The sequence below is a fragment of the Zalophus californianus genome, chromosome X, assembly GCF_009762305.2.
Source record: "Zalophus californianus isolate mZalCal1 chromosome X, mZalCal1.pri.v2, whole genome shotgun sequence".
NCBI lineage: Eukaryota > Metazoa > Chordata > Mammalia > Carnivora > Otariidae > Zalophus > Zalophus californianus.
Window position 1 is genome coordinate 68056518 of NC_045612.1, and position 16072 is coordinate 68072589.

The 16072-nt window shown below is 35.5% G+C and overlaps 1 protein-coding gene across 3 annotated transcripts in view; it reads left to right on the top strand.

Annotated features, from left to right (window-relative positions):
- The window catches only part of ZDHHC15 (zinc finger DHHC-type palmitoyltransferase 15), a 152246-nt gene extending 136196 nt beyond the window's left edge, over nt 1-16050 (top strand). For all 3 annotated transcript variants that reach the window (XR_003522533.1, XR_003522534.1, XM_027607767.1), the window contains 2 exons: nt 5431-5505; nt 12169-16050. Coding sequence is in view for 1 of the 3 variants with exons in the window: in XM_027607767.1 (XP_027463568.1) it covers nt 5431-5477 (47 nt within the window). In the remaining 2 variants the exon portion in view is untranslated. The remainder of the gene's footprint in view (nt 1-5430; nt 5506-12168) is intronic.
- The last annotated feature ends 22 nt before the right edge of the window (nt 16051-16072 follow it).

Below are 16072 nucleotides of genomic sequence, written 5' to 3' on the forward strand. Positions count from 1 at the left end.
ATATCATCTGTAAATAGTGAATATTTTACTTCTTCCTTGCTGATTTGGATGCCTTTTATTTCTTTTTGTTGTCGATTGCTGTGGCTTGGACTTCCAGTACTATGTTAAATTACAGAGGTGAGAGTGGACATCCCTGTCTTGTTCCCTTCCACAGAAGTAAAGCTCTGTTTTTCCGCCTTGAGTATGATGTTAACTGTGGGTTTTTCAATATATGGCCTTTATTATGTTGAGGTGTGTTCCTTCTAAACCTACTTTGTTGAGGCTTGTTATCATGAATGGATGTTGAACTTTGTCAAATGCATTTTATGCATCTATTCAAATGATCATATGATTCTTATCCTTTCATTTATTGTGGTGCATCACATTGATTGATTTGCAAATATTGAACCATCCTTGCAACCCAGGAGTAAATCCAAATTGATAATTGTAAATTATTTTTTTAAAGTATTGTTGGGTTTGGTTTACTAGTATTTCATTGACAATTTTTGCCTCCATGTTCATCAGGGATATTGGCCTGTAGTTCTTTTTTTCAGTGGTTTCTCCCTCTGGTTTTGGTATCAGGGTAATGCTGGCCTCATAGAATGAGTTTGGAAGTTTTCCTCCCATTTCTTTTTTTTTTTTTTTTTTTCTTAGTTTGAGAAGAATAGGTATTAACTCTTCTTTAAATGTTTGCTAGAATTCCCCTGGGAAGCCATCTGGCCCTGGACTTTTGTTTGTTGGGAGATTTTTTTTTTATTACTGATTCAATTTCTTTACTCGTTATTGGTGTGTTCAAGTTTTCTATTTCTTCCTGTTTCAGTTTTGGTAATTTATATGTTTCTAGGAATATATCCATTTCTTCCAGATTGCCCAGTTTGTTGGCATAATTTTTTCATAATATTCTCATAATTATTTGGATTTCTGTGGTGCTGGTTGTTTCTTGTCCTCTCTCATTTGTGATTTTATTTATTTGGGTCCTTTCTCTTTTATTTGGTAAGTCGGAGAGGGTTGTCAATTTTATTAATGTTTTCAAAGAACTACCTCCTGGTTTCATTGATCTGTTCTATTATTTTCTTAGTTTCTATATCATTTATTAGTGCTCTAATCTTTGTTATTTCCTTCCTTCTGCTGGCTTTAGGCTTCATTTGTTGTTCTTTCTCTAGCTCCTTTAGGTGTAAGGTTAGGTTGTTGATTTGAGATTTTTCTTGCTTCTTGAATTAGGCCTTTATTGGTATACACATCCCTCTTGCAATTGCTTGTGATCACCTCTCAAAGGTTTTGGACTGTCATGTTTTCATTTTCATTTGTTTCCATGTATTTTTTAATTTCCTCTTTAATTTCCACATTGACCCATTCATTGTTTAGTAGCATGTTGTTTAACCTCCATGTATTAGTGGTCTTTCCAAATTTTTTCTTGTGATTGACTTCTACTTTCATAGCATTGTGGTCAGTAAGATTGCATGCTTTCACTTCAATCTCTTTGTATTTTTTGAGGCCAGATTTGTGACCTAGTATGTTGTCTATGCTGGTGTGCCCATATGCACTTGAAAAGAATGTGTATGCTGTTGTTTTAGGATGGAATGTTGTGAATATATATGTTAAGTCCATCTGGTCCAGTGTGTCATTCAAAACCATTGTTTCCTGGTTTATTTTCTGTATAGATAATCTGTCCATTGATAGTGGGATGTTAAAGTCCCCTAATATTATTGTATTATTATCAATGAGTTTCTTTATGTTTGTTATTGACTATTTTATACATTTGGGTGCTCCCATGTTGGGTGCATAAATACATACAATTTTTGGATCTTCCTGTTGGATTGTCCCCTTTATGATTATAAAGGGCCCTTCTTCATCTTTTGTTACAGTCTTTGTTTTAAAGTCTAGTTTGTCTGGTGGCACCTGGGTGGCTCAGTCAGTTAAGCATCTGACTCTTGATTTCAGCTCAGGTCATGATTCACAGTCCTGAGGTCAAGCTCCACATCAGGTCTTCGCTCAGTGGAGAGTCTGCTTGGGATTCTCTCTCTCCTTCTCCCTCTGGCCCTTCCAACCCCCTCCCCACTCATGCTCTCTCTAAAATAAATATATAAACCTTGAAAAAAATAAAGTCTAGTTTGTGTGACATAAGTACTTCTCTCGAGGCACCTGGGTGGCTTAGTCAGTTAAGCATCTGACTCTTGATTTTGGCTTGGGTCATGATCTCAGGGTCATAAAATCTAGCCTTGTGTCAGACTCCATGCTCAGTGAGGAGTCTACTTGAGATTCTTTCCCTCTGTCCCTCCCCCACCTCTGTCTCTCTAAAATAAATAAATCTTTTTAAAAAGTATTTCTCTCCAGCTTTCTTTTGACATCCATTTGTGACATAAATTTTTCTCCATCTCCTCACTTTTAATCTGCAGGTGTCTTTAGGTCTAAAGTGAGTCTCTTGTAGCCAGCAAATAGATAAGTCTTGTTTTTTATCCATCTGACACCCTATGTGTTTTGATTGGAGTGTTTAATGCATTTGCATTCAGAGTAATTATTGATAGATATGTATTTAATGCCAGTTTATCACTTGTTTTATCATTGTCTAGAAATTTTCTCTGATCCTTATTTTTTTTAAAGATTTATTTATTTACTTTAGAGAGAGCATGGAGGGGAGGGACAGAGGAGGAATCTTAAGCAAACCCCGCTGAGCATGGAGCCCAACACAGGGCTCCATCTCACAACACTGAGATCACGACCTGAGCCAAAACTAAGAGTCAGATGCTCAACTTACTGCGCCACCCAGGCACCCCTCCTTTTTTGTCTTTGTCACTTTTGTTTTTTTTCTCTCCACTCAAAGAGTCCCCCTTAATATTTCTTGCAGGGCTGGTTTTGTGGTCATGAACTCCTTTAGTGTTTGTTCTTCTGGGAAACTCTTATCTCTCCTTCTATTCTGAATGATAGCCTTCCTGGATAGAGTATTCTTGGCTGCCAATTTCTCCCATTCAGCACTTTTAATATATCATGCCACTTTCTTGTCTCTTGCCAAGTTTCTGTTGAGCCATCCCCAGCTAGCCTTATGGTTTTTCCCTTATAAGTTAAGGACTTCTTTTATCTTGTAGCTTTTAAGATTTTTTTCTTTATCACCATATTTTGCAAATGTAATTATGAAATGTCTTGGTGTTGGCCTGCTTTTGTTGATTTTGATGGGAATTTTGTGTGCCTTCTGGATCTGGATATCTGGTTCCTTCCCCAGGTTAGATACATTATCAGCTATTATCTCTTCAAATAAATTTTCTGCCCCCTTTTCTCTCTCTTCTTCTTCTGGGACTCCTATAATATGAATGTTATTGTGTTTGATAAAGTCACTGAGTCCCCTAAGTCTATTCTTGTGTTGTATAATTCTTCTTTCTCTTTTGTTCACCTTCATTACTTTTCATTCTTTTGTCTTCCAGGTCACTGATTCATTCCTCTGCCTCTTGCAGCCTACTGTTCATTGCATCGAGCCTATTTCCAATCTTATTTATTGCATTCTTCTTTTCTGATTGATTGTTTTTTAACACTTTTATCTCTGTGGTAAGGGATTCCCTGATATCTTCCATTCTTTTCTCAAGCCTAGTGAGTATTCATATGATTGTTGCTTCAAATTTTCCATCAGGCATGTTACTTATATCTGTTTTGCTTACATCTCTAGCCATGGCCTTATCTTGTTCTTTCATTTAAGATTAATTCCTCCATCTTTGTGTTTTGTCTAAGTCTCTACCTTCATCTCTGTGTTAGAAAAGCCAGTTATATCTCCTACTCCTGAATGTAATGGCCTTAAGACAAAGGGGTCATATAGTGCCCAGGGCCCAGGCCTTCAGGGATTGTCTCTGATGTGTGCTTCGTGTACTCTGCTGTTGTGTTTAGGCTTCTCTATCCTTCAGGCCAATCATCTGCAGAGGCTCTCCTTACCTCCAGTGGGCAGTGTTTGGTTCCTGTCCTGAATGAGGTGAGTTTTAACTAGGTGTGCTCTGGTCTTCTTGAGAAATGAGGTCTGACACCACCTCCACCAGAACTGAGACCCTGAAGAACTCTCTGGTTGGGAGACATGGTCTGGGCAGGGGTTTGTGCTGGTCTTCTTGGGGAGGGCCTCACCGCACTGGGACTGAGGCAAGTATGACTGAGAAGGGCAGTCCTACCAGTGTGCAGGGGTGTGGTGCTTGGTGTAAGCAAGTTAGACAGCCAGTGTTGGCACTGCTGTGTTTCCCGCAGGTGGCTCTGTATTAATGCTGATGGGCAGGGGAGGAAAATGGTACAGGCCAGCTCCTTTGTCCTGGAGAGGCATCTCTGTGGATGTTGGCTTTCAGGGAGGTGCTCTGAGAAGAATGAATAATCTCCCTTCTATGTGCCCCAGGTGTTCTTCAGATCATTGTTTCCACACCCTCTGCCCCTGCATTGTTTGCCTGCCTTTTCTGTAAGGAGCAGCAAAGTGCCCTCCAGGCTCTGTCCCAGCCAAGCTTGCTGACCTTTAAAACTCAAGGCTTTAAACGCTCCTGTTTGTAAGAACTCATGAAATTCAGCTCCTCCCCTTTTCCAAGCCAGTGGCTTTGGGGAAACATTCTTGTACATTCCCCCGTGTGCTTCTCTCTCTCTTGCCCTTCTCCATGACCATGGCTCCCTCCCCTCTGCAGCACCTGTGATCTGTTTCCCCCCAAACCTTGTCTCCCCACTTCCTACCTTTTTCAATGTGACCTCTTCTCTCCCTTTAGTTGTGGAGTTTGTTCTGTCAGTCTTCAGTTCTACTTCTGGGCTATTTAGAATGATTTGTTAGTTATCTCATTGTGTTCATGGAACAAGACTTGCCTAGGGTCCCCCTATTCCACCGCCACTTTCCTTTCCCCCAGCAACTATTTTTTAAATCTCAAACTGCCAAGTACATTATTATGCAAAGAGTATAAAGAAAGTGATTATCTGTACATTAAGGAAGCTGATTCAGAGTATACTTTACTTCCCCAAAATGCTCAGATTGGAAACAAAAACATTTGTGCCATAAATGATGTTGCCTGTTAATTCCAAAGCCTCTTACATTCTAGATCCCTCATTCCTTTTTGAAACACAGCAACACCAAAGTACTTTAATAGCTATTTCAATTATGTCCAATCAAAAAGCATGAGATAGGGTAATTTTGTGAGTAGCAAGACCCAAAGCATCCCATCAAAGCCAGATGATGTTGACTTGTCATCACAGCTATCTAATACCTGCCAGTATTAAAGATCAGATATGCTTATAAATAAAATAATCTTATTTTATAGTACATCAACCTGACTACTCTTGGAATGTGAATATCTCAACTGATTACAAATGCTTTGGTATAGCACACCAGTCTTTAGAGATCTGCAGATATCTGCTGTCTACAGGGATTGAACAAAAAGGAAATATACCAGTGAATGAATACCCACCCATACAAGAGAAAGGGTCATTTGATCACCTTCACTTTTCAACCTACAGATTATCCAGAAGCTTCATCATCTCTCACCGTGGAAACAGAAACATAGCAGTTTACACATTTCCTGCATCTCTCAGGTCAGTATTCTGAGGGAGGCACCTAGAGTGCTAAGAGGCAGTCTTGGAAGCAGACTCAAAAAGAAGTAAGTTCTTGCTCTGGTGAACAAGATGTTAAATTCTTCACCCTCATATTATTCACATAAGCAGAAATTCTATATTTAATTTATAAACTTGACTAATAGCCCTTATAATGTGTTTCCCTTTCTGTAGACCTTACATAGAATTCATGTACATAACACTCCATCTCCCAAAAATTTTTAAATTAAATTCCCATTTATTTACAACTTAAAATTAACAAATGCTAACATATTTTTAAATTTTGCTTCAAATTTTTATAGGTAAAGATATTTTGCCCTAATTTTTACACAAAAAGCACTGATTCTAAACATTTCCTTCAAAATGAAAAAACAAACTTGTAGAAACATTTGCAAAATACATAATACACAAAATTTAACATCCTTAATTTACAAAAATCTTGCAAATCAGAAAGGAAAAAAATACAACCATTAGAAAATGGGCAATCAACAAATGAAAGTTAAAATGAAAAATAAATATATAAATTATTCAACTTCATTAGAAAGAAATGCAAATAAAATAACCCAAAATATCAATTTATGTCTACTAAAGCAACCAATTTTTATAAATTATAGTACTTAGTATTGATAAGGACACGTTGAAACAGGTATCTTATATACTGCTGATGTAAGTTTAAATTTATACATCATTTTTATGGCAACTTAATAACATAAAAACCATAAAATGTTCATACAATTTTATTTGATAATCAAATTTTAGGAATGTATTTTAATGATATAATCAGAGATCTGCACAACTATTCATTATCAACTTATCATAATACCAGAAAAGTAGAAACAAAACTAAATATCTAACAATAGAGGAATGGTAAAATAAATTACTCCATTATTATGATGAAATAGTTTGCACCATTAAAAGTAACTACTTTGAAGAATAATTAATGGTTATGTTAAAAAGCTGTATGAATGCAGTTTAATTTTAAAAGTACATTTTTATCAGCTTTATTGTGATATAATTCACAATGCCATATGATTTGACCACTTAAAATGTACAATTCAGTGGTTTTTAGGATAGTCACAGAGTTGTGCAACCATCATCACAATTAATTTAGAATATTTAGAAACTCCATACTCTTAAGCAGTCACTCCTCATTCCTCCATTCCCACTTCTTGGTAACCACTAATCTACCTCTCTGTCTATAGGTTTGTCTATTATGGACATTCCACATAATTCATGATCCCATGGAATTATATATGTGGCCTTTGATGAGAAAATATTTGCAAATCAAATATCCAATAAGAGACTTATATGCAGAATAATAAACTTTTACAATTCTATAATAAAAAAAGCCAATTTTTAAAAAAATGACAAAGGATTTGAATAGATAATTCTCCATGTGTAAATGATTGATAAGCACGTGAAAAGATGCTTAACATTATTAGCCATTAGAAGAACGCAAATCAAAACCACAAGATACCATTTAGGTGGTATCTTTTGGATCCACTAGGATCCAAAAGACAGATGATAATAAGTGTTGACAATGATATGGAAAAATCAGAAACCTCATACATTGCTGATTGGAGTGTAAAATGGTTCAGTGACTTTGGAAAACAGTTTGATAGTCTTTCAAAATGTTAAACATAGAAATACTGTATGACCCAGAAATTCCAGTCCTTGTATATAATGGAGAAAAATGAAAACATATGTCTACACAAAAACTTCTACATGAATGTTCACAGCAGCATTATTCATAATGGCCAAAATGTGGAAACAACCCTAACATGTATCTGCTGATAAATAGATAAATAAAATGTGGCATATCCATACAATGGAATGCTATTTGGCAACCCAAGGAATACATGTTCCAACATGGATGAACCTTGCATTATAAAATTACATTTTAAATTTTAATTTAAAACTTTTAAGTATTAAAATATATTTATATGTAGAAAAACACTGAAAAGAAATATAATAAAAACATAAGTAAGAATTAAATTTTTACATGGTTACTCCCTTCTCTATCTAACTGACTGGAGAAAGCCTTCAACTTCTCTCTTGCCAATATATTTTTTGAAGTATAATTAAAGTACAGTGTTATATTACAATATGGTTCAATTGTATACATTACTCAATGCTCATCAAGATAAGTCGTACCCTTGTACTCTATGTATTTCACCTCTCCCCCACAACCTTCCCTCTGGCAACCTCTTGTTGGTTTTCTGTATTTAAGAGTAGGGGTTTTTTTTGTTCATCTTTTTCTTTGTTCATCTGTTTTGTTTCTTAAATTCCATATATGAGTGAAATCGTATGGTATTTGTCTTTCTCTGACTGACTTATTTCACTTAGCATCATACATTCTAGGTCTATCCATGTTGTTGCAAGTGGCATTTCTTGCCAATACTTATATTGCCCTAACTCCATTGCCTCAGCCAGAAAAAAAATTCCAGATTCAGTCCATCTGCCTTCTCCATTCCTATACTCAGGCTGCTGAGAACTACTACAAAAATAACACAACTGATTATAAATACTGATTGGAACTTTTTACAAAAAAACACAACTGAGATTACACATTTGTGATCTCTGGCCTAAACTGGCTTGAAATATCTTTACTACTTACCTCCTTACCAGTGTTCTTTCCTCTATTAACCACAACTTCATACAGTTTCTCATATCACTCCTATCCGTTATCATAATGAAAGTCCTAACACATGCAGTAGTGCTAGAAAAAGATATAAAGGCACTCTGGTAAAGAAAAAAACTATCCTGATTTGCAGATGACATGATTGTCTACATAGACAATTCAAAGAATCTACAAAAACTCTTAGAACTAATGAGTTTAGCTAGTTCACAACACATAAGATCAATACACACAAACATCTGTTGTGTTTCTATACACCAGCAATGCACAATTTGGAAAGCAAAATTAAAAAACACAGTACCACCTATAATAACTCCCGCAATTAAATAGCCAGATATAAACCTAACAAATCATATATAAGATCTGTATACTGAAACCTACAGAACACTATGAAAAAGACCAAAGAAGCCCTAAATAAATAAACAAACTATGTTCATGAGTCAGAAGACTCAATAGAGTTAGGATTTCAGTGTTCCCCAGATTGGTAGACAGTTTTAATGCAATCCCAATTAAAATTGTAGCAGGATTTTTGTAGATATAGACAAGCTGATTCTAAAATTTATATGGAAAAGCGAGGGAACTACAGTAGCCAAAAAAAATCTTAAAAAGAAAATTAAAGTCAGAACACAAAATCTGTCCAATTTTAAGACATACTATAATTCCACAGTAGTCAAGACAGTGTGTTATTGGCAAAAGGATAGACCCATAAACCAGTGGAACAGAATAAAAAGTAAAATACAGAAATAGACCCACATAAAGATGGTCTGTTGATTTTTACACAAAGATGTAATGGTAATTCACTGGAGAAAATACAGTCTTTTCAACAAAGGGTGCTAGAACAACTGGACATCACTGCAACATGTGCACTTCACAACATAAAAAAATGAATTCAAAATGGATCATATACCTATATGTAAAATATAAGACTATAAAACTCTTAAAATGTAGGAGAAAACCTTTGTCACTTTGACTTAGGCAAAGTTCTTAGATATGACATCAAAAGTAAAATACATAAAAGAAAAAATTTACAATTTAGACTTGAACAAAATTTAAAATGTTTTCTCAAAAGAATGCTGTTAGGAAAACAAAAAGACAAGCCACTGATGGGGAGAAAATATTTACAAAATATGTATCTAATAAAGGACTTGTATCCAGACTATATGTAAAGTGCTCTAAAAGCTCAGAAATAAGAAAAGAAACACCATAATAAAAAATGTGCAAAAGGTTTGAATGGACACTTCACCAAAAAAGTGGAAATAAGCACAAGAAAAGATGCACAACATCACTAGCCATTAGGAAAATGCAAATTAAAACCGCAAGGAGAATCCTTTACACTCATACTGGAATGGGTAAATTTAAAAAAAAATAGTGAAAATTCCAAGTGTTGAGAAGGATGAAGAATAATTGGAATTCTCCTACATTTCTGGTAGGAATGCACAATAGCTCAGGTACTCTGGAAAACTGTTTGGCAGTTTGTTATAAAGTTTCTTATAAAGTTAAATATACATTTACCATATGACACAGTAATCCCGTTCTTGAATATTTCCCCTAGAATAATGAAAACCAGTGTTCATACAAAATTAGTATATGAAGATAACAGCTGTATTCTATCTGAGATGGTGGTTACAAGATTATATGCATTTAAATTTAAAAATTAAACAATAAAGCAAAAATTTTTTAAAATTCTGTCATGCTTCTCTCAAACTTCCTACAATTTCTTTCCTTCCCCCCTATCATCAGGGAGGTCTTATTGAAATAATATCTTCCCAAACTTTGCTAGGTTTTTTCCTGACCATCACATTAATCTAGTCATTCCTTAGGAAATCTATCCATTCCTTGGCTAAAGAATGTGTGTATATATAATATATATGAAATATATAATTATATATAATATATAATTATGTGTGTATATGTATACACACAATATACATATTATATATACACATATATACATATATATACACACACACTCACACATACACACACACACACTGACAACTTACTAAATATGTTTCTCCAACCCAGGACTTTCCTGAACTCCAGACCTGAATAACCAAGTGCCTTTCAACTTCACCCATCCAAAAACCTATTTCCTGTTTTGTTCCCACTCCTTCATCTTCCACCCACATCCAATTAATCACCAAGGTGTGTTAATTGTGTTTCCTAAATATCTCTGGAAGCTGTGTACTTTTTTTTATACTGATGACCATGACCCCAGATCATGTGTCCCCTGTATTGCTGTAGTAGCCTCTTAACTGGTTTCCCTGCCTCCAATCTTGCCCCTCGTCCAATCCATTCTCCTTATGGCAACTAGAATGATGTTAAAAACTCAAATCTGTGTAATGACTTTCATCGGCCTCAGCATAGTCTGAACTCCTTAACATGGTTTATAGGTCCTTTCATGATCTGGTCTGGCCCCTGCTCATGTCTCCAGTTTCATCTCCCATGATTCTCAACTCTGAAGCTTCCTCTCCACTAGTTTTATCCCTACACCCTATGGTTGACCCACACTCTACTGCTTTCAGTCCCTCAAACACACCCCTGCTGTTTTCCGTGATTGGGACGCTTTCTCAGCAGCATCTCACCTCCTCCATTCCAGTCTCCTTCATCTGGCTGTATATTTTCCAGGTTTCAGCTTCCACATCATTTACTCAGGGTACATCACTGACTGACCTACATAGCTGAGCTCTATGTCCCTTCTGGATGCTACCGTAATAACATGAGAACACTTTTATTCTGTGTTATAATACTTTATTTACTTGTCTGTCTCCCGCACTAAATTGTAAGCTCCTTGAGGGCAGGGACTATGTCTTGTTCACATTTTACTGCCAGTCCCTAAGACAGTGCCTGGCACATGGTAAGTATTCAATAAATATTTGTTGAATGAATGATGAGAAGGAGGGAGAATGAAAGACAGTCTCTGAGATTATAGGTCATTATTTTTCTTTATTCCTTTCTATATTTTTCAATTATTCTATGATGAATATGAATTGCTTTTATAATCAACACACTAGAATTAATTTTAAAGGTATATTAAACATAACAAAAAGGAGAAGAAAACGTGAAGAAAATTAAAATCACCTATAATTCCACCACCTAAAGATAACTCATGTTAACATTTTGTTGTATCCCTTCCAATATTTTCTATGAATATATTTTTTAAACATTGAGATCATATTGTGTTCAGTTTTGAATTCTGTATTTTTTCTGAACGCCAATAGTAATTTCCCATTATATTAAGGTATTGTTGTTTATTTAATCAATTTCCTTCTTTCCAACATTAAGATTTTATTCAGTTTTTCACTATTATGAATAAGGCCATCAATGTCATTGGATATTAATCTTTTTTCTCATTTATAATTATTTTCTTAGAATAGAATCCTAGAAGCAAAATTACTGGTATGAACTTAATTTGAAAAACTCTTAAACTATATGGCTGAATTGTTTTCCAAAAAGCTTATACTAATAACAGCTACTTCAGTGCCTACTATATGCCAGATGTTGTTTCAGGTAGATTTTATTGTGCTTAGTTTACAGATGAAGAAACTAAGGTCCATTGATGTTATTTGTCCAGAGTCACAGAGATAACAAGTAGCAAAGCTTAGAATTCAAATTCACAATTACCCACTTTCAAAGCTCATGTTATTTTCTTGTGAATTTCAAAAATAAATGTTTTGTGCTATCAATTATATATTTACTTGAGAAAATGTGGAAAATACAAGTAGAATGTAAAGAAAATAAAAAAAATTACCTGTGAACTGATCACTTTGAACAATTTAGTATATTTCCTCAGTTTTTTGTTCCAGATACAATTTCTGGGTTAAAAATAATTATAACATTGTATATATAATTTTTCATCCTGCTCTTTTCACTTAGTATTTTTCAGCGCTGATACATACTCTTCATAAACATCATTTTAATGGTTGCATATTATTGTCAATGGATGTTACTGTGTGGATATTTACAGTGGTTCAGCTCACCTGTGAATTTCTTTTTTTCATTCCCAGGACCCTCCATCTCCCATGAGGCTTACAGAGTTCAATGTTGGGAACCATTTTAATCTTCAAAATAAGTCACCATGGTGGATTGAAAGCTTCACAATTTAAAAGCATTCCATTAAATACTTGCTGTGCAGATAGATGTTTCAGGACTTTACAAGTTATTTAATTTACTAACTGAACTCATCAATCTGGTAGCAATTAATTCAAGCCAGTCTTCCTCTCTTTCTTCATTTTACCTCCCAATCTGTAAAAACCTAAATGTAACATATATACCTTTCCAGGGGCTCTTTTTATTCCTCTTCTCAGGTATAGAGGAATTAAAAAAACTTCCATGGAGTCTCTAACTCCCCTAGAAAGATTGTTAATTATATTTATAGGGTCTTTGTGGTATTAAGGGAAATCAGACTGCTGCTTGTGTGCCTGTGCATTTATAAGCACGCATATATGCAGCATATTTACACAAAATTCTGCTGTGGTGTTGTGAAAATCAAGGTTAAAAAAATCCAAGGTTTTTATTCAATCCTGCTTTTCTCCCTAAATAGCAATTTAAATACTTGCTCGGCTGTCAACACCATCCCTATATCAGATATTTAAAAGTCAAGAGGCATAATCAACACACCATAATCGAGGTCCTCAAATTGGAAATTGAACAATACAAAGCCTGTTCTCTGTCATAAATGTGTGATGTTCCTGAAAGCACCACAACTAATAGAGAAGATCAGATCAGATTTCCACTTTATTAAACATTAAGTATTGGTGTTTTAAAGACTTTTAATGTCAGGCTGTAGTAAAATTCTCCACTTTTATTATTTTCTCTGCTACCTAGCTTTATTTTTACCTATATTAATTGTTCTTATGATGATAGAAAAACCATAACCCTAAGTTATGCACCATAGGTTTTGTTAAGGAGCTTAAGGGTCATTTTCAGGTTTAATTACAATACTGTTCATATGGTAAAGTTTCAAAGTTGAAATTGGCCTAAGGATTAGCACTCAAGCTATGTTTTCACAGCAGGGTTTAGTGTATAGATAATGATAACCTAATAGTAATATGCCAATACTTTCTTTTTCTTTTCTTCTTTCTAGCTTCAGTGGTAGTTCAGCCATTAAGACAGTTTACATTCATTTCCCCATTTATTTATAATCAGCCTTTCTTTTAGTCCTAGTGCCTGAATCAATGAGTATGAACACTAATGCTGAGTCTTTATAATAATAATACCTAAGAGCAGTGATGATTTTCATTTCTCAGCCACTGTCCTAGTGCCCAGCTGCCAGCAATAGAAGTCCCAACTCTTACAGAAATTATTGAGAGTTAGAGGCATCTTACAGATGTCAAGGAGTTGAACTCCTAGAAGGACATTAGGTTTACTAAGTCATCCCCCCTAAAACCTTTCTTAGTAAAAGAAAATTTGCCTACCACAAACTATTTGGTGTTCAGGTTCCAGTGGAGCTGAGAAAGTGAGCAATTCAGCTACTTAAAAAACAAAAAACTTGTTTATTTGGATCCTCTAGGTGATTTGGGGCCAGGTGAGACTTTTAGCATAAATTAAATGGATTGTGCCAGCATTTCATTTGAGAAAATAACTAGACATGACAAAATCTATTAGGGCCAGGGACTGTTTCTCAAACTAAGATGCTAAGAAGCAACATAGAAGACTATACACACCGGGTTTCACAAATGAAATCGTGTATGTTCAGTTGGGAAGATTTTTCCCCTTCCTCCCTCTCTCTCCAAAACACTCTCTTGTTTAGGTTTTTCTTGAAAGCTTATTTAGGAATTCACATGGTCTTATGATGGACAAACCTTGCCTTTTATTCATATAGTAAAGCACCTTTCTCTAAAAAATAGGGCCATTACTTAACTCCACAGCCAGTGGGCCTCAAAGAAATCTTTCCCTTTCTCATCTATCATTTTTTGCCAAGGGTTTAGGCAGGGTAGCTTCTAACTATGATTCAAAGTCAGGAAGGAATCAATAAATTCTTTGATGCATAGAGTGTATCAGCACTTGGCACTGAAATAAATCAGGTTATAAAAGACAGTGTCAGAAAACTACAGGGAAGCACTGGAAGGATAAAGCCCGGGAGAGCTATAATGCAAAGCTGATTGTTTCATGTCTTACAGACTTACACCATCTTCAAAAGGCCAAATAAATCAGAGTTTCAAGTGGGGGCTTGGAGAAATAAACCCTATTCCTATCTCAGCACCTTTATTACACTAGTTTATAGACTCTGATAATACCCCTATCCATACATAATTCAGTACTGACTACTGTACATAAGCATCCTGCCCCAATTGATTGACTATTGATTGACAGAGAGGTTCATTTAATAATTAGTGTATCCTGATCTGGCTCCATTGCCTGTTTTCCTTGGAGCCCTGTCAAATAACCTCTGTGGGATCTCATTCCCCAATTTTTGGTACCCATATTCCCCTTTTGCAAAATAAAACACTCATTGTTAGGATCCTACAACTGAAAGGTGCTATGTAACTCCCTAGTGCTCTTATAAGTCTTTCATTGAAGGACTGGAGTGAAAACTTGAACCATAACAGTATTTCTAAGCAAACCAGTGTGCTCCATTCTTACTTCCATGCTCTCATTGCTGACTTGTTCTTGCAGAGTTCAGATTACTTTATTTAAGTTATTCAGTTCATTCCAACAATGTCCTTAGAATAGAAATCATTTTCCCCATGGTACATCTGGAAAAATTGAGGCAAAAAAAAAAAAATGAAGTGGCTTTCAAAAGCACATAGCTGTCTGGAGCAGACCTCAGTTATCATGTCCAGTGCACTATTAGACTGACTTGGCTTCCCAGTACTGGAAATATTGGGGAACAACTTAGAATATTGAGATTAATTCAGGCAGGATCACATTTCAGAAAAGCTCCAATTCATCCAAAATCTAAAAGTATGCAATTAAACAACTCTTATTTTCTATGTGACATAAATGTAACATGTGTCTCTTTCCCACACGGGTCCCATGTAACACATCTATTTCACACTGTGTGACATCAGCCAGTGCCATTATCTCCTTTAGTACCCATAGAGCCCAATCTCAGGGCTGTCTTTGCCAGGGAAAAGAATGTGCTTCCCCATGTTTATGCCAAATTGCACAAAAGTATTGTCATTGAGGTTAATGGAGATTAAGCACAATCCCAAGCAGGTATGTTTTAAGAATATTGAATGTACATTATTGTGACATGCACCTGAAATTTAACATGGCCCCAATTCATAGGATGTAACAGTCATGCAAAGCCTATCCCTTTTACTTCTCATCACACATATATATCTACATACATGTGTGCATACACATATGTACACTACACACTGCCCCCAAAGTAGGCCGCTTGGTCATCAGGAGCAAGTACTTTAAAGGAATAATTCTTTGTCCTCTTTTAGAAAAAGTCCAACACTCACTGCAAGTGAAGAACACTCCATTTATTCATTCTAAAACCTCTACTCCCAGAGTAGCTATGGTACCAGTTGGTGCAAAAGACAAGATTGTTAAACCCTTTCACAAGTCCGTGTTCACAAATGGAAAATTTATGCATTCCATCCAATCAGTAGGAAATGGCTTATGAGGTATGGCACATCTGCATTTCTTTAACTTTAGCTGTAAGGTACCATATTAAGTTGTAGTCTTTTGAATGCAGGGGTTATGTAATATAATAATGAACAGGTGGCTCCTAATAGCATGCAACCAACAGCTGTTTGTTTCCCCAGAAGGGCTAGGGCTGTGTCCTGCACAGTGTTTAAAACTATTAAATTTGTTCTTTGTAGCAGGCTGGTATGTGGCCATTAGCAGAATGAGTTAAAATGGACAATGAATGCAGTATATCAGGAAACAGATTTTTAGTAGGGAATGGCATTGAATGCGGAAAAAAAAAAAAACAATAAGACACATTCAAGGAAT